Here is a 20,454-nt window from a genome sequence, read left to right on the forward strand (position 1 = left end):
GTGATGCGCGCTTGCCGGGGAGAAATCCCCGGGATTTCTCCCCGGCACGCGCGCATCGCTCGTAGCGCCCTATCGGGCGCTACGAGCGAATTGTCCATGGTAGAAACGACGCTTTGCTTAACATTTCGGAATTCGCTGATTCAGCCTGCAATCCCTGATACGAGCGTCGCAGATGAAACACGCAGGCTCATGTGCGGTGTGCGCCGATTTCCCGATTCGCAAAACGACATCTGACTACAAGTAGTTGAATAGTACCTCTTAACTCGGAATAACGACTCTATAACTCGGGTTGCAGCCAGTTGGAACAGATATATTGCGGCACGCATCAAGATGAACAAGTGTATAGGTGGTACTCACTGCGGCCATGGGCCAGCCAGATCCCGCTAACCGCTCATTCACATTAGGGAGTTTTCGTAGATCGTTTTTGCCGTCCCGCAAGGACCACCGCAACCCGCTACGATAGCGGAATCCCACAGTCAAGACTATCGTGCGCAGGCGCAGTAGCAACTTCTTCGTTGCGGAACGCTTAGCGGAGGGGGCAACGCGATCTACGAAAACTCCCTATTGGAAGCGGATCCGCGTTCGCAAAGCGGTTGCGAACGCGGTTGTATAAAGCTCCAGTACAATTGCACGCGCACTTGATGTCATCGAGTGCGCGTGCAATTGCACTGGATCATTATACAACCGCGTTCGCAACCGCTTTACGAACGCGGATCCGCTTTCAGTGTGAATGAGCGGTAAGTGCGTACTCCCGGCGAACAGCCACAACTTTTGTGCAACGTGCAATCCCCACGTTCGGGGTAAAACAAAGAGCGGGGGCTTGTTCCTAGCATGCGCTGTAACAAGCAGAGTTAATTATGGCATCCAGTGAAAACCACCTATAGTCGATGACTGGATAAGAACCCAGTAGATGCCCCGCCTCGAACGCGAGCTTTGTGCCATTGGTAGCACTTCGTCACCCGCGCAGTCAAAGCCAGGCAGAAGGCTACCTGTGCGTACTGGAGGCGGAGCATCTATTAAAGTCTTAACATGTCCCCAACTAATTATACCTAATACGTTTGATGAAACTGTAGTTTTACCTGGTTATGCAGTTGATGTCCAGGTCTGAAATGTAAAGCCGTAGTCGCCTCAAGTTGCCACCGACAATGCGCAGCAACGGTTCGATCAGGGCCATGAAGCCGACGTTCGCGTCCCCGTTCGTGAACAGAGAAAGGTCGTCCAAAAAAGCCAGGCAAGCAAGAGGTGTGATCTCCCTGTCGTTCGTCAGGGACAAGTACACTTTGGTCAGCATCGGACAGACGGCGGTGATGTGCGACAACGCCCAGGGGCACTCGAGGATGCTCGGTTCGAGCGCGACAAGTTCCGTAAGCTTGAGCCTCGTCGTAGCCGGCAGGTTGAGAAGCGCAAAAGCCAGAAAGGAGATTCGGAACACTCGAAGTTCCGGAAGGCTCGTCAAAATCTTGAGAGGAAGATGTACAGAGAGTTCGATGAGATGCGCGTTGTCGTTAGCAGCGACCACACGAATGTAGCTGCCCCGCCCGACTTTGTAAAGGCAAAGCTGCCTCAACCGGGTACAAAAAAGACAGATGGCTACAACTAACGGTTCAGTCAGGTCGTCGACCCACAAGACCAAACGCTGGAGGCGTACTAACCTCGAAAGCAGCGCCGCAAAGGCGTCCACATGCAAAGGCGCCAAGACGAGGTCAAGGTCAACCAAATGCTTTTGGTTCTGCAATAACTGCCTGAAGACGCTGAGCGCCGCTACTTCGGCAAGCGGCGTGCCTGGAGGTAGCGCGACGCGCCGGACAACACTGCCCAGGATGTGAAGGAGGAGGCCGAGGTTGTGTGGTTGGCTGCGCTGAAGCACGGCGAGGATCTCTTCGTTTATGCTGGGCGGTAGGACACCGACGACGGGCATGCTTTCCGGGCAGAGAGCTTGAATATTTCTCGCCACAAAGGCCAAGCAAATCCGGTGGAGTGAGTTTGGCAGCCTTTGTCTCGGCATGGTGGCGCCTGCCTTCTTCGTTACTCTGGCTCTAAGCGCGGTGGACCACTCAAGCCCCAATGAAGTCGACAGCTGTACTGCTCTTCGCGCCGGTGAACAACTAGGCACAGCTGTAGTAAGAGCTCGGTAACCAAAAGACGCCACCAGGGGCATCGAACTAAAGGCTTATCGTGCGTGTGATAATAAGCTTCGTGCCTTCAATGACGCCGGGTTTCGTGCCCCATCCCACAAGGACCCGCCTTTCCTCTGAAGCCCCATTTATCAAACAACTCAAGCACAACCTCATGTTATACTCTGTTTCACCTTACGATGGACCGCGGCGGACGCTACGAGCCCCCGTAGCCAATCCATAGCTTGGAGATTGTCACGTGACTTCTTGCTCTGCCATTGCGTTGCTGGGCACGACTGAAAGGGCGCGTTCCCCCACTCCGAGCTATGAATTGGCTTGGGTGACCCATAGCGTTCATTGCGGTTCATGGTAAAGTGAAACTAACCATAGCACTGCTTCGAAGTTGTGCTGCGTCGAGCGATATGGGCTCATTATGCGGTGTGAATATGCTGCATCACTTGATGCTTTGCAAAATTGTTGTGTGTATGTTTATACATCCGTAAGTTAGTCTGCCTGAGTGGGCGTGTGGTGTCTCAGCTGTAGATGAGCAATTTAGCCAATGCGGTACAACCGCTAACCTCGGGTCTTCAACGTGCACCACGCAGTAGTGATACACGATCGCACGCCGGTACGATGCTCATCCAGGTCGAAACGGGCAGGGGCGGGGATTGAACCCAGGATCCCGGGTTCTGCAGCGCAAGCTTTCGCTCCACGCGCTCCGAGCTGGTGTGGGCTATAGAGAGTATGCACAGGCGGCCATATCCGTGTGCGCTGCTGCTGAGCGCGTGCTGACGGCGAGCTTCGATAGTTATTTTGCAACGTGCATTCCGCACCATCAAGAGTGCCGGTTTTAGCAGGCTATTAATGTGAGCTTGTTCTGAGCATGCGCTCTAAACAGCACCCACAAATATGGCGTCCAGTGAATAGGTCCTATACTCTGTTTCACCTTATGATGTACCACAGAAAAGGCTACAAGAGCGAGCTCCTTGCTCTAGGATATAGGGTGCCTTCATGTGCCCTACTAGGATACATCTCGGCGGCACAAGCTCTCGTGCGTTAAGAGCAGCTCCAATAATAATTGGGTTGTGTGTATGTTTATACAGCCTAGAACTTGGTCTGCCTCACAGGGGCGACGAGTCTCCCAGCTGTAGATGAGAAATTTAGCCAGTGCGGTACAACCGCTAGCCTGGGGTCTTTAACGTGCATCACGCAGTAGTGATACACGACCGCTCGCCGGTACGATGCTCATCCAGATCGAAACGAGCAGGGGTGGGGCTCGAACCCAGGATCCCTGGGTTCTGCAGCGCGAGCTTTCGCTCCACGTGCTCCGAGCTGGTGTGCGCTAGAGAGCAGCTCCACACGCTATGAGCTCGGGCTTCTAGCCTTCTGCGGTGCAACATGAGGTGAAACGGAGTATAGACCCCTCGGCCACCGATCCCCTCTTGGTGCTTTGACCAGATAAAAGCTTTTGCGAGCATGCCTTGCAACAGCGGTTTCCCGCTGGAAAACGGATTACGCGTTAGCCAATCGCGTCCACAGCGCAGCGCGTTTTGAGCGTGCATCTGCGTTCCGAAAGCGGCGATAGATGTACTATCGTGGACACTGTTAGCTACAACGCGGCAGCGGCGGCCATCCTGTACCCCCAGCGCCCCATAGCAGGCGTCGTCCGAAAGTCCGCGCATGCGCCGTGTGGCGGACTCGCTCTTCCCGTTTGCGAACAAACCCTCGCTTTGTCGTCTGCTAGGCGCAGAGCAGGCGATGCTACAGTGCTGCTCGTCTGGTACCCTCGCCTTAGCAAACTGGTCTCAAACTCATTTTCAACCGGCGATTTTTATTGGGGCAGATTGCAGAGTCATTAGGGCACTACCCCTGTTTAAGATTTTTTTTTTTTGCTTTTTCAGAAACAGGCGTGCGCAATGCATTTTTACCAATATGCGTACGCAAACCAGTATGAGCGCAGCAGGTGTGATACAGAAATAGACTGTTATACTCCGTTTCACCTTAAGTCCGACCGCAGCGTACGCTACAAAACGACAGAGCCAATCAAATAGCGGCAAAGGTGCAACATCACGGAGTGCATCACCGGGGGACCCAATAAGGTGCAAAAAGTGCTTTTGTCGCTGCTTGGTGGGTCATATCGTCACGTAGCGTCCGCAGCGCTTAGACCTAAAGTGAAATGGAGTATAACTGCAAGTTTGTCTCATAAGAAAATTTAATCTACCCTGATGTTACATTTAGTAGTGATGATTATCCTTAGCCAGCGGAATCAGGGAATCAACCGTGGGCACCTCTTACGCGGTGGTTCGCTGAACCGTGTTCAGCAAAAATTGGCGAGCGCTGTTGCATCGTCTGCTCTGTGCCTAGCAGACGACAAAGCGAGGGTGTGCTCGCAGGCGGGAAGAGCGAGTCCGCCACACGGCGCGTGCGCGGAGTTTCGGACGGCGCCTGCTATGGGGCGCTGGGGGTACGGGGCGGCCGCCGCTGCCGTGTTATAGCTAACAGTGTCCACGAGAGTACATTTTCACTTTACAGTTGAACGCACAGCTAGGCTTTGAAGCAGACGAAACGTGTCTTTGGTGGCACTAAGGCGATACAATCACGTTACAAACTTCCTTAAGTAAAAAAATATAATAAAATAAACAGCGAAATTTTATTTTTGTAACTACATAAGGTGGCAAGGAACTTTTGAGTAGAATATCTTTATGTTGTAATTTAAGTTGTGTCACACTCCACATTCAATTGTTCGTAAAATCTCAACCCACTGTTTTTTGCGGCGCCTTGGATTTTCCAGTTCGCTATCAAACCGAAAAAAAAAAAAAAAAGAAATAGCGGTGGAAGGCTAGAGAGCGACTGTCTCCAACTATGCAGTTATTCTTGTTGAATAACTGAAGGCATCTTGGTAGTTTACACGGCTTTTGCATTAACCTCAAATCGGCGGGCGTTGTGGTGGGTTTGAGAATGCACGGTAACACTCGTAGACAAGAACAAAAGGAGGAAATGCCACTGTACGCTACCGATCAGCTAAAGCCAAATTTGAGGGTTTTACGTGCCAAACCAACGAGGGGCATCTGGCACGCTCTAGCGGAGGACTGAGGATTAATTTTGACCACCCGTGGATCGTTTGACGTGCAGCCGAAATCTCGGTTACATGGCGCCTTCTCCGCAATAAGCCTCCCTCACATTGCGGGCACATCGGTCGGGATGCTATTTATGAGCTGTTTAATCACGGGAAAAGAAGAATCTATAAATACACTGTGCCATCGCACCACTGCACCGTGCGTGAAATGTTGTCTTTTACCCGGATTAGACAGTTGAAAGTTATCGCACAGTGGTGTTCAGTTCTCCTCCTTTTGTATTTTCTTTCGAGCGCTACCATGTATTCTTAGATTCAGCACCGATTCGTCCAACAATCAGCAATCTGGTGGCCTCGCTGATGAACGGCTAAGTTATTATTCAGCGGTTAACTTAATATCAGCGACATTCCCGACCAAAATCGTCGTTGTAATCGCGATTCGCGATTGACTAAACGCTCACTGTGACGTCTTTACTTGGATTGATGTTTTTTTCATTGGCGGAAATCAGCGCAATGTCAGAGTGTCAACTGTGACGATGTTGCTTTAAGACTGCGATGACTCCAATCTTCCATTGTTATTTTTACGCACATCATTTAACCGGAACTGATAATAAGTAAAGACTAAATCTCATGACGTCCCGACGAGGCAAATTCTTGTCGTTACGTCACGAACGGAAACCATAAAACCGCGGTCACACTGCTCATAGATCATAGAAAAACAGTCTGCAAACATGAGTCACCGCAATATCCGTGGTTCGAAAGCCGCGTGCCATGTTCCCTCCTTGAAATCATTGCCGTGCGGCATTCGAAGCAGGAATCTCGCGGTGACTCGCGTTCGAATCTGTATGCACACTGTCTTTTGTATGATGTATAAACAATGTTACCCTGGCTTAGGAGGGCGCCACCGAAACATCTCGGAGCTAATAGTCACTGCCATGTTCCTGCTCCGTGGGCAGGCACGTGATGGCAAACCTACGAAAGTTACCCTTGCGCGCATTACGCACGTGCGTCAACGTAATGAGTACTAGCCGGGCCGCCATGCTCGGAGTTTTGCTGATGCAGCGAACCCGGAGCCGGCTCTTTATACATGACTTGCCCGCACGTGACATTATCGCACCATGCTATAGGGGGTATTCACTGGACGCCATATTTGTGGGTGCTGTTTAGAGCGCATGCTCAGAACGAGCTCACATCAATAGGCTGCTAAGACCGGCACTCTTGATGGTGCGAAATGCACGTTTCAAAAAAACTGTGGAAGCTCGCCGTCAGCTCGCGCTTAGCATTCGGGCACACAGCTATGGCCGCCCAGCGAATACTCCCTATACTTTGTTTCACCTTATGTCCGAGCGCGGACGATGTTATGAGCCGAAGGGCCAATCAAACAGAGCAAAAAACGCAACGTCATGGCGAGCTCTCTGCGCTTGATAGGAGTGGCCGGCGGAGGAGCACGCACAGAGAGACGGCGAATACCGGCTAGTCCTTTCAACTGCAGAGCACGCCTTGACGTTGTGCCTCTTTCGCTGCTTGATTGGCCCTTCGGCTCATAATATCGGCCGCGCTCGGACCTAAGCTGAAACGAAGTACAGAGGCCATTTCTATTCTTGGGCCGGCTTGCTCCAAGCAGAGTCTCATTTGAGACTGCTCAAAGAAAGCGCTGTCAAGGCTAGCGCTCGAGCTTAAGCCGAGTCTCAGACGCTCGCGCGCCCGAGCCTTGGCAGCGCTTTCTTTAAGCAGTCTCAACTGAGACACTTCTAGCAAGCCGGCCTTGGTTTCAGCTTAAAGGGGTGCTCCATCGATTTTTTGAGCTACCTCAACTAACTATATTTTCTGACTCCCCGGCCTTTACTCTCTCCGGTATGTTATTTAGAATCGCGAAATTCATAATAGTTATTGCGAAATCGGCAAATGAAAATGATGCAAAAACCAACATTCAAATATACGCGCGCTTTTCAGGGCCGTGACGGCAGTGGCAGGCAGGCTTGCCAGTCGAGCAAGCAGCCAAAAAATAGAATATGCTAATCATTTGTTCCGTTCTAGAGCGCGGGGACTGCAGCGAGCTTCCCAAGCATTCATTTGACACCATGAAACTGCTTCGAATCAGTTTAAAACGAAATCTACAGCCCAAAGAGTGAACCCCTGCCTTCCACTGACGTCACTTTTACATTGTTGCCAGTAGAGACTTCGAGCTTGAAAAACACGGAGAGGACCAAAACTGTAAATTCAATAACTTCGCGAAAAAACAATATTTTGACCTAATATTTGGGATACTATTTTCGCGATGTTTGTTGGTTAGTTTAGCCAAATTTCAACCAAATCGGAGACAATGAAAAAATCGGTGGAGTAGCCCTTTAAGTCAGCCGACGCTACGAGGTAATGGAACCAAAGAAGCAGCATCAAAAGCGCAAATCACTAGGCTTTTCCTGTTTAGTATTGGTTCAGAAATTATAGAACACTTACAAAAACACGACGCCTTTGAAGTTGTCTGATTGGTCCCATCAACTCGTAGCGTCGGCTGCGTTTGGACTTAAGTTTAGGCGAATTATAGCTGTTCTTGCAGAGGAGAACACACTTGGTTACGCAAAATGAATGCTGCAGAAGGTTATAAGATCAGGGGAAAGACCACCACAATGGCTGTTGTTGTGTCGTCAGTAGGGGCCGTGTATAATATTGCAAACTTTAGTAATTCTTACGTGTGTATATGTTGTTGTGTTTGTTTTTCGGCTACAGGCGTCAAATAATGATACAGGGCTCTGGTTCAACAAGACTTTCGGTGAATTCCAATGGTCGTTTTGGATCAATGGCCTAAATCCACGATGTAGCACGCAATCTGTGCAGAGTCGTTGAGCCTCCGGGTCTACTAGTTGAAGACGAACTCCCCTCCGAAAGCAGCTGACAATAAGTAGTCAAGGCCCCTGATGATGAGAGAACGATTAAAATACGTTGTGATCTGTAGCCGGATAGCCGCTTGGACGTTGCAATCAGCTGTTTCTACGATGGCACGTTGTCTTGTGGACAACAAACAAACAGGGAATTTTCCGCTTTAAACACAAAATCTTCGTTTGTAATTTAAAATGGTATAGCATTTGAACTACACACGCACCATCAAGATAAAAATATACCTTGTAATTCAGGGACAGTGGCTGAGCTGAAAACAGTCGTAATACCAAATTTGAAACCAGAGTTGACCTTTAAGCAGCATCTACATCATCAAAAAAGTCAGGGAGCACACTTATGTATGGCTTTCTTTTTAACAACGAATTGTTCCGCCTGGGGTTTTTTGAACCCCAGGCGGAACAATTCACGAGATGTGAATCGGAGTTTCCCTTCGGACGTGCGTCATGTGCCCTTCAGAAATGACAAAGTGGAGAGGAAAAGCTACGCTTTTCATTCTTTGCCAGCGTCTATGACCAATACCAGATAGAATAATCAAACCTGTGCACCAGCGTTCTGACGTCATCAAAGGGAAATTGAGTGAAGGCCGAAATTGGAAACAAGTCCTGCGCCGGCGTTCGGCTGGAGCTTGAACGTCGACGTACGTTGGACGTCGGGCTCAGGCACAATTGCCGAGCTTGCGCCATTCGAGTGCGATGATATTACGTGGAGGTAGAAAAGGCGGTTCTTAGGCTTTGATCATGCTAGGCTGCGTTTCTTTGACGAGATCCTTTGGTCGTCACCAACGCCATCGGCTGTCATCGTGAGTTTGCTCGGTTGCGTTGTACCGATGACACAAGAGTCTGCGGCGGCACGCCGACCTACCTTGCGTTGGCGGGACGGCTTCGCTTCGCTGTTCCTCGTCTGCCTCCTCCATCTTGAACTTCTCGCAAGACCAGGCCATGGCCACGATGGCCGCGTCCTCGACCAGCGTCACCTGGGCCACCACTTCGCCGTGCATGTCGCTCACCAGGATCTGGCCGTTCGACGTGCCGAACAGCACCTGTGCACAGACCGGCCCCATGGGCCTTAGGAATTCGTCCAACACAAAGCGCTGCGAGGCACTCGAGGTGAAATTTTATACTGCTTTTCGCCATCGAGCTGCAGTCGTTTCAGTCCCCATACCTGCCCGTTACGATATGGATAAGCATGGTATCGGTGTGCAGTCGTGTATTACAATTACGTTGTGTGCGTTAAAGCCCCCGGGCTAGCAGTCGCACTGCAGTGGTTGAATTCGTCATCTGCAGCGTAAACCAGTGTCCTCATACCTCAAAGGCAGACTGATCTTACGCTGTCTGAACACGACCTTCTAATCTGCATTTTGTTTACTTACTATCATACAAACCTAAATTGTTTTGTGATTAATTTCGCTCGTCTTTTTCAGAGTTTCGATGTTTTTCGTTCCACCGAGCGCCGGTGCGTGTCGAGAATAAACAAATAGATATATGCATAGATATATAATAACGTCGTAAGAATAGAAGGAAGCTAAAGCTACAAGCACGTGCCAAAAAAACTGATTCGTGCGCGTACTGAAACCTAGAAAGCTGCTGGGATACCATGAAGTTGTTTTTATTCTATCAAGATACGCTTCTTCGACGGCACTACGCAGTCATCAAAAGTGGCAGGCCTTGTGTCAAACAAACAAGCGGTGCATAAGGCTGCATTCACACTGGCGTTCGAATCACAACTGCGAAGCGGACCCGCTCGTTTTCATCATCCCCTGCGCGTGAATTTGTATTGCCTCTTAAGCAACCACGTTCGCAACTGTTTTGCGGATGCGGTTTAGCCACCAGTTTGAATGCGGCATAAGAGTGACCCTTAAATGGGTACTAAACCACATTCTGCAATAATGTATTTATGATCATAACTGAAACTCTAGGCCCAAACATCTTTAAAAACAAAAAACAAAATTACTCTCACGCGTGCCGATTGCCCTATTAAAATCGGTATTAAAAGAGCGACACCAGATGGTGCCGTCCGGCGAGGAAGGGCAGAGCCGTATATTGGGCGAGTTTGGCCAGTGGGTGTGGCAACGAAGGCGCCGGAGAGGAGGAAAGTGAAGGAAAGGGACGAGAGCGCCGAAGGAGCGAGAGAGAAAGGAGGGAACAAAGAGGAGTCGACCGACATTTTGACGCAGCGCCTGTCGGCGCGGAGCACTGTTGAGGCTACGTGTCGTCTGCTACGGGCTTATTTCTTTTTCGCCTGACTCAAAGTTTGCTTTTAAACGTGGAGAAACTTTATTGGTTAGCTTTTCAAGCCACCGAGGAATAACATTACAGTAATACCTCGTTAACTCGAAGTCATAAAAACCGTGAAAATATTCGAGATAAGCGAAATTTCGAGATAAGTAAAATACCGAAATTTTTTACCTCTGATCGCGCAATGTTCTAAATAAAACTTCTAACTATTGTGGCAACACCAACCTCCCTGATGAGAGCAACTTTCCACTCAAGCGTCAATGATTTGCACTGTTTAGGCTGCGCTATCTTCACAGTCAATCGAGTCACGCCAACAACGTCAGAGAATTCACAACCGACGACCGAATTGAACAATTGACCCTTGCTCGTATGGCGCCACAAAATAATCGAAACACCCGGGAAAAAATGGGGGACAAGCAACAAAAAGCAGCAACACTCGAAACGAACGAGTCACCTCTGCAAAACACGAGACTGACGAGACAATGACCGGACCGGGAAGGGAAACGGAAGAACCCAGAAGCAAAGAAGACAAAACGAAGGAAATTGGGTTGTGTGTGTGTTTATACCGCCTAGAACTTGGTCTGCCTCAGAGGGGCGACGAGTCTCCCAGCTGTAGATGAGAAATTTAGCCAGTGCGGTACAGCCGCTAGCCTGGGGTCTTTAACGTGCATCACGCAGTAGTGATACACGACCGCACGCCGGTACGATGCTCATCCAGATCGAAACGGGCAGGGGTGGGGCTCGAACCCAGGATCCCTGGGTTCTGCAGCGCGAGCTTTCGCTCCACGTGCTCCGAGCTGGTCTGCGCTAGACCACTCGGCCACCGATCCCCCCCAAAACGGAGGACAGACTGGAACAGCAAGCTCGGCATCTCGGCTTGCTATTGGCTCGTTCAAGTGGAAAATGCAAAAAAAAAAACAAAAAAAAAACAAAAAAGAAAAGACCACAAAAGTTTTTGAGTCACGTTGAATGGGTTAAAACAGCGCAAAAAGACGAAGGACCAGTAAACAGGAAACACGCAGACACAGCGCTCTGTCTGTGTGTTTCCTCTTACTGATCCTTCGTCTTTTTGCGCTGCTTTAACCCATTCAATATGATCATCAACCAACTCAGCCAACCTTACACCTTGTTTTTGAGTCGCAGGTCTCTCCGCGTCTCCGTGCAACGCACCCACGGTTATATATTTTTTTTCGCCCGCGCGTTTATTATTTTTTTGAGCATGTTTTAGTTTTTTTTTTTTTTGGGGGGGGGGGGGGAAGGCAATTTGTGCTGTCTATTTTTTTTTTTTTTTTTTTTTTTTTGCAATTTTCGCTAACGAGGTTTCGAGATATCCGAAGTCCGTCCTGAAAGCCTTCCGAGATATGCAAGGGCAAAAATGCATTGTGCCTATGGGAGCTCATTCCATGGCAAGGAAATTTTACGATTTAACCACTATTTCGGGATAGCCGTGTTCGAGTTAACGAGGTGTTGCATAATGTTTTTGCCGGAGCCTGCCAAATAAAAGTAAAGAACCGAAATTTGGATGTCGATCTTATGCATTCCGCCGGGCGAATGAATGAAAATGGCGGCCCTCTCCGCTCAGCTGGGAGCAGCCGAGAGTTCACGCGCATGCACTCACGCCTCTCGCTCTGTGCCGCGGGCTGATTGGCTCACTCGAGAGAGGGACGTTACGGCCTCGAGATCATAGACTGGCCAAACTCTCCCCATATACGGCTCAGGGGAAGGGCAGAGTCAACGTTACTAAAACTCTTAGTTGGAAAACTCACCCTTGAAACCCGGGCACTGGCATCCACCGAGACCAAGCTAAATACGATAACAGCGCTACCCTTTAGCGACGAGTTGAAACATGAAAGTTGCTTTACATAGCTACTGCGAGATGGCCCTGCGAGATGGCGCCACCGGCCCTTGCCCGACTCTACGTGCAGCGGTGCAGTTCCCAGAGTAGACGCTGCGGGAGAAATGGCGGCGTTGCGATCGCCATTAGCTCGGTTCTCGAGTACGGATCGGAGCCACTTTTTTAAAGCAGGCTCTATGGCAGTTTCCCAACTGATTGGTTCTAGTAACGCGGGGTAGAGTCCTGCCTTTCCTCGTGCGACTGCGCCCTCTGGTGTCTGCAAAAGTTCCCAGGTAATCGAACTTTTGATACCGTATCTATTAGAGAAATCGGCCACGCATGAATGTAATATTTTGTTTTGGGGTGCTTAGAGTCCCTAGGTTGAGTTTTGACCAAAAATAGACTGTCGCAGAAAGGTTAGTGCTACTTTAAAGTATTTGCGCATGGAGAGAGTTGCAACGTTACCTCAACTTTCACATTGAGGACGACGAACCACTCCGTACCTCGGACACCCTCCGGTACCCCCGAAATGTCCGTACAATCTCCCACAATACAAAACACCCATTCGCCGGAGCGGTTTATGTGACGGTGCTAAGCATGTTTCTGCCAGAGGCACTTTATATTGATAGAAAGAATAGGAAAAAGCTTAATTCATTGCCTCAACTCAAGCAAAGCGAACTTGGTTAAAGGAAATCCAGAAGCGCCATCCTGAACGGACGCCTCGTCGAATAGGTATTTTATATTGGTTGAGACTGTACACCTGTCTTCGAGCCAAAAAATTAAGCACAAGTTAACACAAAGTCGTTAGCACCAACCATGTGGCCCCCCAAAAAACAAAAACAAACCTGCAGAGCTTTTTTTTTTTTTTTTTTTTATCAGCCTGTTTCTTCCTTTTATACTCTTCTTTCCGTTGTTCTTTTCCGTGCATTTATTTCCTTTTTACATTTTTTTCGTCGTGTTCGTGGGCTCTCCTGCCTATTGTAGAAACAACATCGTTATGATCAGCTGGCCACTGATTACCAGGTTGTTTCAGATACAGTGCAGCAACTGGAGGCTTTATTATCGAGGCACATACAACATATCGGAGGTGCCGAAACGCAACCGATTCTATAAACATGAATAGTGTAAATACCACTATACACGTTTGTTCTGAATGGGGAACAGAGAGAAAATCAAGCCTGATTCAGATGGTGCGATATTACTTGCGATTTCGCAGTTCCGACGTCGCTCCTGCAGCAAAAAAAAAAAAAAAGCGTGATGCAAGTTGCGGTGCTTACCGCCGTATTTGCGAAATCGCAAACAAAATCGCACCATGTAAATCCGACTTCACACCACAGAGGCGTCACCGTCGTAACCTTAGTTTGTTAATATTGTTGAGACGTTGATAAAGGAGATTTAATAGAAGATAGGGGGGAAAATGCGACCAGTATGAATGGCTGTACAGCATTCAAAAAGCGCTCGTGCCGAGCGCGCGCTTGGTAAAACCCCCGCCTGTCTGTCCGTGCCACTTCTTCCTTACAATATCCCGCCGGTGTTGTAAGCGCCGGTCATCCGGCGCGTTTAGATTATGAGTCTTGGCGGTAATAGGGCTTCATGCGGCTGATGTGTACCACGTCGGAGGACTTGGAGCGAAGGTCGCGGTGCGGCGTATAACGAGCTCGACTTCATAATTGGTTGGGGAGAGCTGTCGGATGACGCGAAAAGGGCCAACAAACTGTTTGAGAAACTTCTCGCACTTGCCCGGTGCTCGCCGGGGAGACCACAAGAGGACTTCGTCACCTATGTTATAGGCAGTGGGGAAGTGGCGGTCGTCATAGCGCAGTTTTTGTTGTTGCTGGGATTTAAGGGTGCGGATGCGGGGGAGCTGACGGGCGTCTTCTGCTCTGCAGACAACCTCCTCTGCGTACGCTTGCATGAAGTTGTCAGGTCGGTAGGGTAGGATCGTTTCAAGGGGTGTTAGGGGTTCGGATGCATAGAGAAAGTAGTACGGGGAGTGTCCCGTGGTAGATTGTCGTGCAGTATTGTATGCATAGGTTACGTAGAGGAGGATGATGTCCCAATTGTCGTGATGATCGGCGACGTACATTGAAACCATGTCAGCGATAGTATGGTTGAAGCGTTCTGTTAATCCATTTGTTTGTGGGTGGTAGGCAGTTGTAACGCTGTGAACAGTCGAAGAAAGGTGGAGGACATCTTCGAGCACGTTGGATAGAAAGGGAGTGCCTCGATCGGTGATTATGTATTGTGGAGCTCCATGGCGCAGCAGTATCGAGTGAATAAAAAAGTTTGCGACTTCGTGGGCGGTAGCGGCCGGAACGGAGGCCGTCTCGACGTAGCGTGTTAAATGGTCAATCGCAACAAGTATCCACTTGTTGTTGCGAGTTGATTGGGGAAAGGGACCAAGGAAGTCAATTCCGATGCGTTCAAATGGGCGGTGTGGTTGGGGAAGGGGTTGTAGGCAACCTGGAGGCTTTGTGGTAGGACGTTTCTTGGTCGGGCAGTGGTGGCACGTTCGAACGTGCTTGCTGATGCTGCGGGTCATGCCGGTCCCAAAGTAACTGCCTCGGATGCGAAAGTAAGTTTCAGAAAATCCAAGGTGGCCAGCTGTAGGGTCGTCATGGTTTGCTTGGATAAGATCCTTTTGTAGTGGGCGGGGAATCACTAAAAGCCATGTCCTTCCTTGTTGTGTGTCGTAGTTTCGCCTATAAAGGATGCCATCTCTGAGTTGAAAAAGGCGGGCACGGCGCTGAATTTGCACAGAGGGATGCGGCAAAGCACCTTCAAGGCATTGAATAATGGGGTGCAATAAGGAATCGAACCATTGCTCTTCTGCAATGTTGACGGAGCTCAGGACAGCAGTTGTGTCTTCGTGGGCGTACGGGTTCGAACATTGCGACCCATGGGGAAGGGGGCATCTGGAAAGGCTGTCAGCATCAAGGTGTCGTTTTCCATATTTGTAATGGATCGTGTAGTTATAGTCTTGGAGTTTCAGGGACCAACGTCCGAGTCTTCCTGAAGGGTCTTTTAGGGTGGCTAACCAGCATAGGGCGTGATGATCGGTTACACTAGTGAAGTGTGTGCCGTATAGGTAGGGACGGAACTTCGAGGTTGCCCACACAACGGCCAAGCACTCGCGTTCAGTTATGGTATAGTTACGTTCACTGTTCGTTAATGTGCGACTGGCGTAGGCGATTACTCGCTGGACACCGGAAATGTTCTGGGCCAGTACGGCGCCGAGGCCATGGCCACTGGCGTCTGTACGTATCTCAGTGTCAGAGCCAGGAACGAAGTGACCGAGCACCGGAACAGTCGTTAGGGCGGTTTTCAGGGCTTGAAAAGCATTGCTTTGAGGGCGATTCCATTGGAAAGCGGTGTTGTTACGGAGTAGCGTGTTGAGAGGTTCAGCGATGTGGGAGAATCCGGGTATAAATTTTCTGAAGTATGTGCAAAGGCTGAGAAAAGACCGAGGGTCTTTTAAATTTTTCGGAGATGGAAATTCGGAAACAGCTTGTAATTTAAACGGGTCAGGGCGAATGCCATCTGCACTAATGATATGACCGAGGACCTGAATTTGGCGAGCTGCAAAGATAAATTTTTTTGTGTTTAGTTGCAAATTGGCGGTGAGAAAGCAATTCAGCACTTGTTGTAGCCTCTGCAAGTGCTGGTTGAATGAGGCGGAGAAAACAATTACGTCGTCGAGGTAACAAAGGCAGGTTCTCCACGTGAGACCCCGTAGCACAGTGTCCACCATGCGTTCGAATGTGGCAGGCGCATTGGACAGGCCAAACGGCATCACATTAAATTAGTATAGGCCGGAGGATGTAACGAAAGCAGTTTTTGGTTTGTCGGCGTCGGCCAAGGGTATCTGCCAATAACCGTTTCTGAGGTCCATAGAAGAGAAGAATCATGATCCCTGAAGAGTGTCGAGGGTGTCGTCGATTCTAGGTAAGGGATAGACGTCTTTAGTGGTGATCTTGTTAAGTCGACGGTAATCTATACAAAATCGCCATGATCCGTCTTTTTTCTTGGTGAGAACAACAGGGGCCGACCATGGGCTGGATGAAGGCTCGATTATGTTTCTTTGCAGCATATCCCTGACGTGATCGTCGACGGCCTTACGTTCGGTGGGTGAAATTCTATAAGGGCGGCTTCGAATGGGGGTTGCTGTGCCGGTGTCAATGTGATGAAAGACTACCGAAGTTTGAGCTAGAGGCGGCTATTAAAATCGAAGAGTTGTTCATACGAAACAAGAAGCTTTGTTAGGGCTTCTTTCTGGTAAGAAGGTAAGCTAGAGTCTACCATTTTAGCAACTTGTGCGGCGGTGCTTTGGGCAGCTGACGGTAGTCTCGTACGTGTAAGTTCGGAGAGCGTTGCAAGCGTGGTATATGAATGAGATGTTACCCCCCATTCACACTAGAAGCGGATCCGCGTTCGCGAAGCGGTTGGGAACGCGGTTGTATAAAGATTCAGTACAAATGCACGCGCATTTGATGTCATCAAATGCGCGTGCAATTGTACTGAATCCTTATACAACCGCGTTCGCAACCGCTTTGCGAACGCGGATCCGCTTCCAGTGTGAATGAGCCCTTAGAGTGGCCAAACGCGCACCACTGGGAACAATTTGCGACTCAGTAGATGTGTTGGTGACGAAAAGAGAAACTTGTCCTTGAGTTGTTGTGGCGATGCAGTAGGGAAGAATAACTGGCTTTTTTGCGACAAAGCTGGCGATGGGTTCAATGAAACCAGTGGTGCTTTCGAATGGACGGTCCGGCAGGAGTGTGATAGCAATAGCGGAAAGGGGGGGCAAGAGGTAATCGTCGTTGGTGTGAAGCAAAATGGGTGAATTTTCGTACACGTCGTAACTAGTCTGCCGAGTGTTCAAATGAAGTTGGCGGCTGGCGCAGTCAATGAATGCTTCGGTGGCCGACAAAAAATCCCATCCCAAAATGACATCGACGACACAATTAGCAAGTACAGTAAACAAAATGATATAGGAAGTTCCTCCGATAGAAATAGGGATGGTGCAGTAACCAAGAGGTTGCACAAGTTCACTGTTTCCCGTCCGTAGAAAATGTCCAGCGGGTGGGGGGGTGAGCACTATGTGTAAACGGCGGCGAAGCTGATTAGAAATGCAGGATTTTGCAGCACCTGTGTCAACTAATGCTAAAAGTTTTTCTTCTCCAATGTAGACGGTAATAGTTGTAGGGCCAAGGTAAGGAGGATTTATGACCGGAGACGGTAGTGCAGCCGGACCTCCATCGTTAAGACAGGCTGCGCTGCTTAGTTTGACGACGGAAGTTCGGCAGTAGCGTAAGTGAACGGCGAGACGGAGCGGTTTCGTCGAGGATAGGGGGAGGGTGATTGACCACGTCGGAATTCAGCAGCTGGAGAGGAACGTGTGTTGCGATGATCGTCAAAATTGCGGCGTTCGCTGGAACTGCCGTGGTTGTCGAAATTTCGGCGCGTGTCATGGTCGTCAGAATGTCGAGTTTGATTCTGTGGGATGCGACTGTAGGCTTCGGAGTTCATGCGGCGTCGGCAGTAGCGGATGATATGACCTGGGGCGTGACAGTAGAAGCATATCGGACGTTGATCTTGAGTGCGCCATTCCTCTGTCCGCCGGGGTGATAGGTAGCGTGTGGATGTAATTGAGGCGTTGTGAGAAGTTTGCAGAACGCAAATGTGTGGTGCGGAGTGCTGTAAAAAGCAGATGGATGGTGAGGAAGTCGATGGTGCCATGCATGTGGAAGACGACGAAGAAATAGGACGAAGGGCAGCACGAAGTTCGTCTTTGATTACCTGTTCAATCTTAGGCGCCTCGGGTTGCGAGATCGAAGAATTCGCTGAGAGGCGCAGGGATCCCAAGAAGTCGCGTAGTTCGTCTCTGATTATTCGCCTGATGAGATTGGGAAGGTTGGTGTCGGCAGTTGTAGTTGAAACTTCAGGGAGCCGTTCAAATCCGGTGTTGGAGACCCGACCACTTTGAAGGTCTTCATAATGCTTGCATTCTGCAATCAGGTGCCGCACGGTCTGAGGTGATCTGGGTGCGACGATGAAAAATAGCTCTTGGGATAATCCTTTGAAGAGGTGATTGATTTTTTTGTCCTCCAGCATAGCTGCGTTGACACGTCCGCAGAGGCGAAGGACGTCCTCGATGTAGGACGTCGATGTTTTGGAGGGGGCTTGGTACCTCCTGGAGAGTTTGTCCCGCGCTTGTTGTCTTCTGCGTTCAGGTGTGCCGAAGACGTCTGCGAAGGCGGTTTTGAACGCATCTCATGAATTAATTTCTTCCTCGTGATTGTCATACCATTGGAATGCGGTCCTCTTGAGGAAAAATACGACGTTGGCGAGTTTGATGGTGTCGTCCCAACGGTTGTGTTGGCTCACCCGGTCGTAATTTTTGAGCCAGTCCAGAACGTCAGCGTCGGATGAACTGGTGAAATCCTGGGGGTCACGTTGGCGAGTTTTGACCGTTGAAGTGTTGGTGGGGCGCTGGTCTCTGACATTTCCGTTATCGTCGTTCATGGTTGTGAGAGTTAACCGTCCGCTGCGCAGCTCCAGGTCGGAATTACCAGATGATCAGGTTGGGGATCGCTAGCGCACCTCCACCAAGTGTTGAGACGTTGATAAAGGAGATTTAATAGAAGATAGGCGGAAAATGCGACCAGTATGAATGGCATTCAAGAAGCGCTCGTGCCGAGCGCGCGCTTGGTAAAACCCCTGCCTGTCTGTCCGTGCCATTTCTTCTTCCTTATAATATCTAGGATAAGAGTACGCTACGTATATGCTATACTACTACTACAGCGTGCCGCCCCCCCCCTCTTTCTCTCCCCCCCAAAAAATATTTACTGATTTTTTTTTTTAGACAAACTAAACATTGGTGAACGCTCAGCCTCTGCCCAAATGTAGGGCTAGTGGTCCGAACCAGATGCAAACATTTCAGAACTAACCGTTATCTCATTCAAAAACTATAAGTGATTTTCTGAAAATTTCAATGGGAAAATGTGGCCCGTGCTTTGTAACTGGCCCCATTCAGCTCCACGTAATCGAGGGCCTCACACAATTTTGTAATAATATACTTCGTTGTGAAACTTGGCATCGGATTGGGATCGCTGGTGCTACATTTGGGTGGAAATGAGCTTTCGGCGCTGCGTAATTTATTTGAGCGAAAAAAAAAAAGGCCACTTTATTATGTGTGGTTTAGGCCCGCAAACTGTTAGAGGAACAGTCAGAAGTCGCCCCGGGTCGCCATAGGGATCTCGCCCTGGAGGAGCTGGCCTCCACGGCACCGCAAGAGATCGTGTTTATAGGGCAAGGGTGCCTGAAGTACATACTGTACATAATTCCCAGGGTCAACGTTTTAGTTGTGAACTTCACTTGCATTTATTTTGCGCGGTGCGAAAAAAAAAAAAATTAACTACAAATGCGACACAAAAAAAAGGCAAAGTGGGCAGAGAGAAAAATACAAAAAAATAAAACAAAGATATTGGTATCGCGTAATACTTTAGTGCAGCGAGGGCACGGAAGACGGGTGTGAAAGATGAAAGCAAGCAAACTTTAGGGCGATTGATCAGCGCGTTGCCTTGTACCATGCAGGCCATGATGCACGGCGCTCTCGCGTCAGGCCGACGTGTACGAATCCATCTAACTTTCCGCGTAATGTTTCAGCACTGCGTCGGGGCGTTTACGTTGTGCGCAAATCTTTCCCGAGTTTCTCGAACTTGGGTCTCTGGAAGAAGTATCTGCGATAAAAAAAGAAAGAAAACGAACATGAAGTGGTGGCATTTATGTGATGCTTTGAGTGATTAAAGAAAATTGCGATTGGACGTTTCGTGGATGCGGTGTCATCCATCCGCCGTTGTGCGGCGTTTTGCCACTGAAATATTTACGAGTTGGGAGGCCAGCAAAGCTTGCTCGGTTGTTGTGTTATGCAGGAGCGAAGGTCGATTTGTGTTTGTTTGTGGGAACTCTCTGAGGGGAGAAACAACAACGGTGACTCAAGTACCCGGGTGCTGAAAACACTCCAGCTTCACCTCTTTTTCTTTATTCCTATTTCCTTTCGCTGTTTTTTTTCTCTTTTTTACTTTTTACGGCTCTTTACTAGTATATATTATGGGTGTTGTTTTCTAATCTAAAATATGTATCGAAGAAAAAAATGAGAGTCGTTTATAACTCCCTGTAACGCCACATTAGAGCGCAGCTTTTGAGGAGGAGGATGGAAGGGCACTGAGGGATAGGCAAGGAGGTTATAAGTACTAGGAGGGGGCACGATGCAATAATGGTGAAGCCTAGTCATAAAAAGTT

General features: G+C 49.3%; 1 protein-coding gene across 1 annotated transcript in view; it reads right to left on the reverse strand.

Moving 5' to 3' along the window:
• The window catches only part of LOC8052429 (tubby-related protein 4), a 251,222-nt gene that overhangs the window by 27,046 nt on the left and 203,722 nt on the right, over positions 1-20,454 (reverse strand). The window contains exon 3 of the mRNA XM_029987899.4: positions 8,944-9,121. Within this exon, the coding sequence (XP_029843759.3) occupies positions 8,944-9,121 (178 nt within the window). The remainder of the gene's footprint in view (positions 1-8,943; positions 9,122-20,454) is intronic.

The sequence above is a fragment of the Ixodes scapularis genome, unplaced genomic scaffold (genome assembly GCF_016920785.2).
Source record: "Ixodes scapularis isolate PalLabHiFi unplaced genomic scaffold, ASM1692078v2 PGA_scaffold2__306_contigs__length_199485367, whole genome shotgun sequence".
Taxonomy (NCBI): domain Eukaryota; kingdom Metazoa; phylum Arthropoda; class Arachnida; order Ixodida; family Ixodidae; genus Ixodes; species Ixodes scapularis.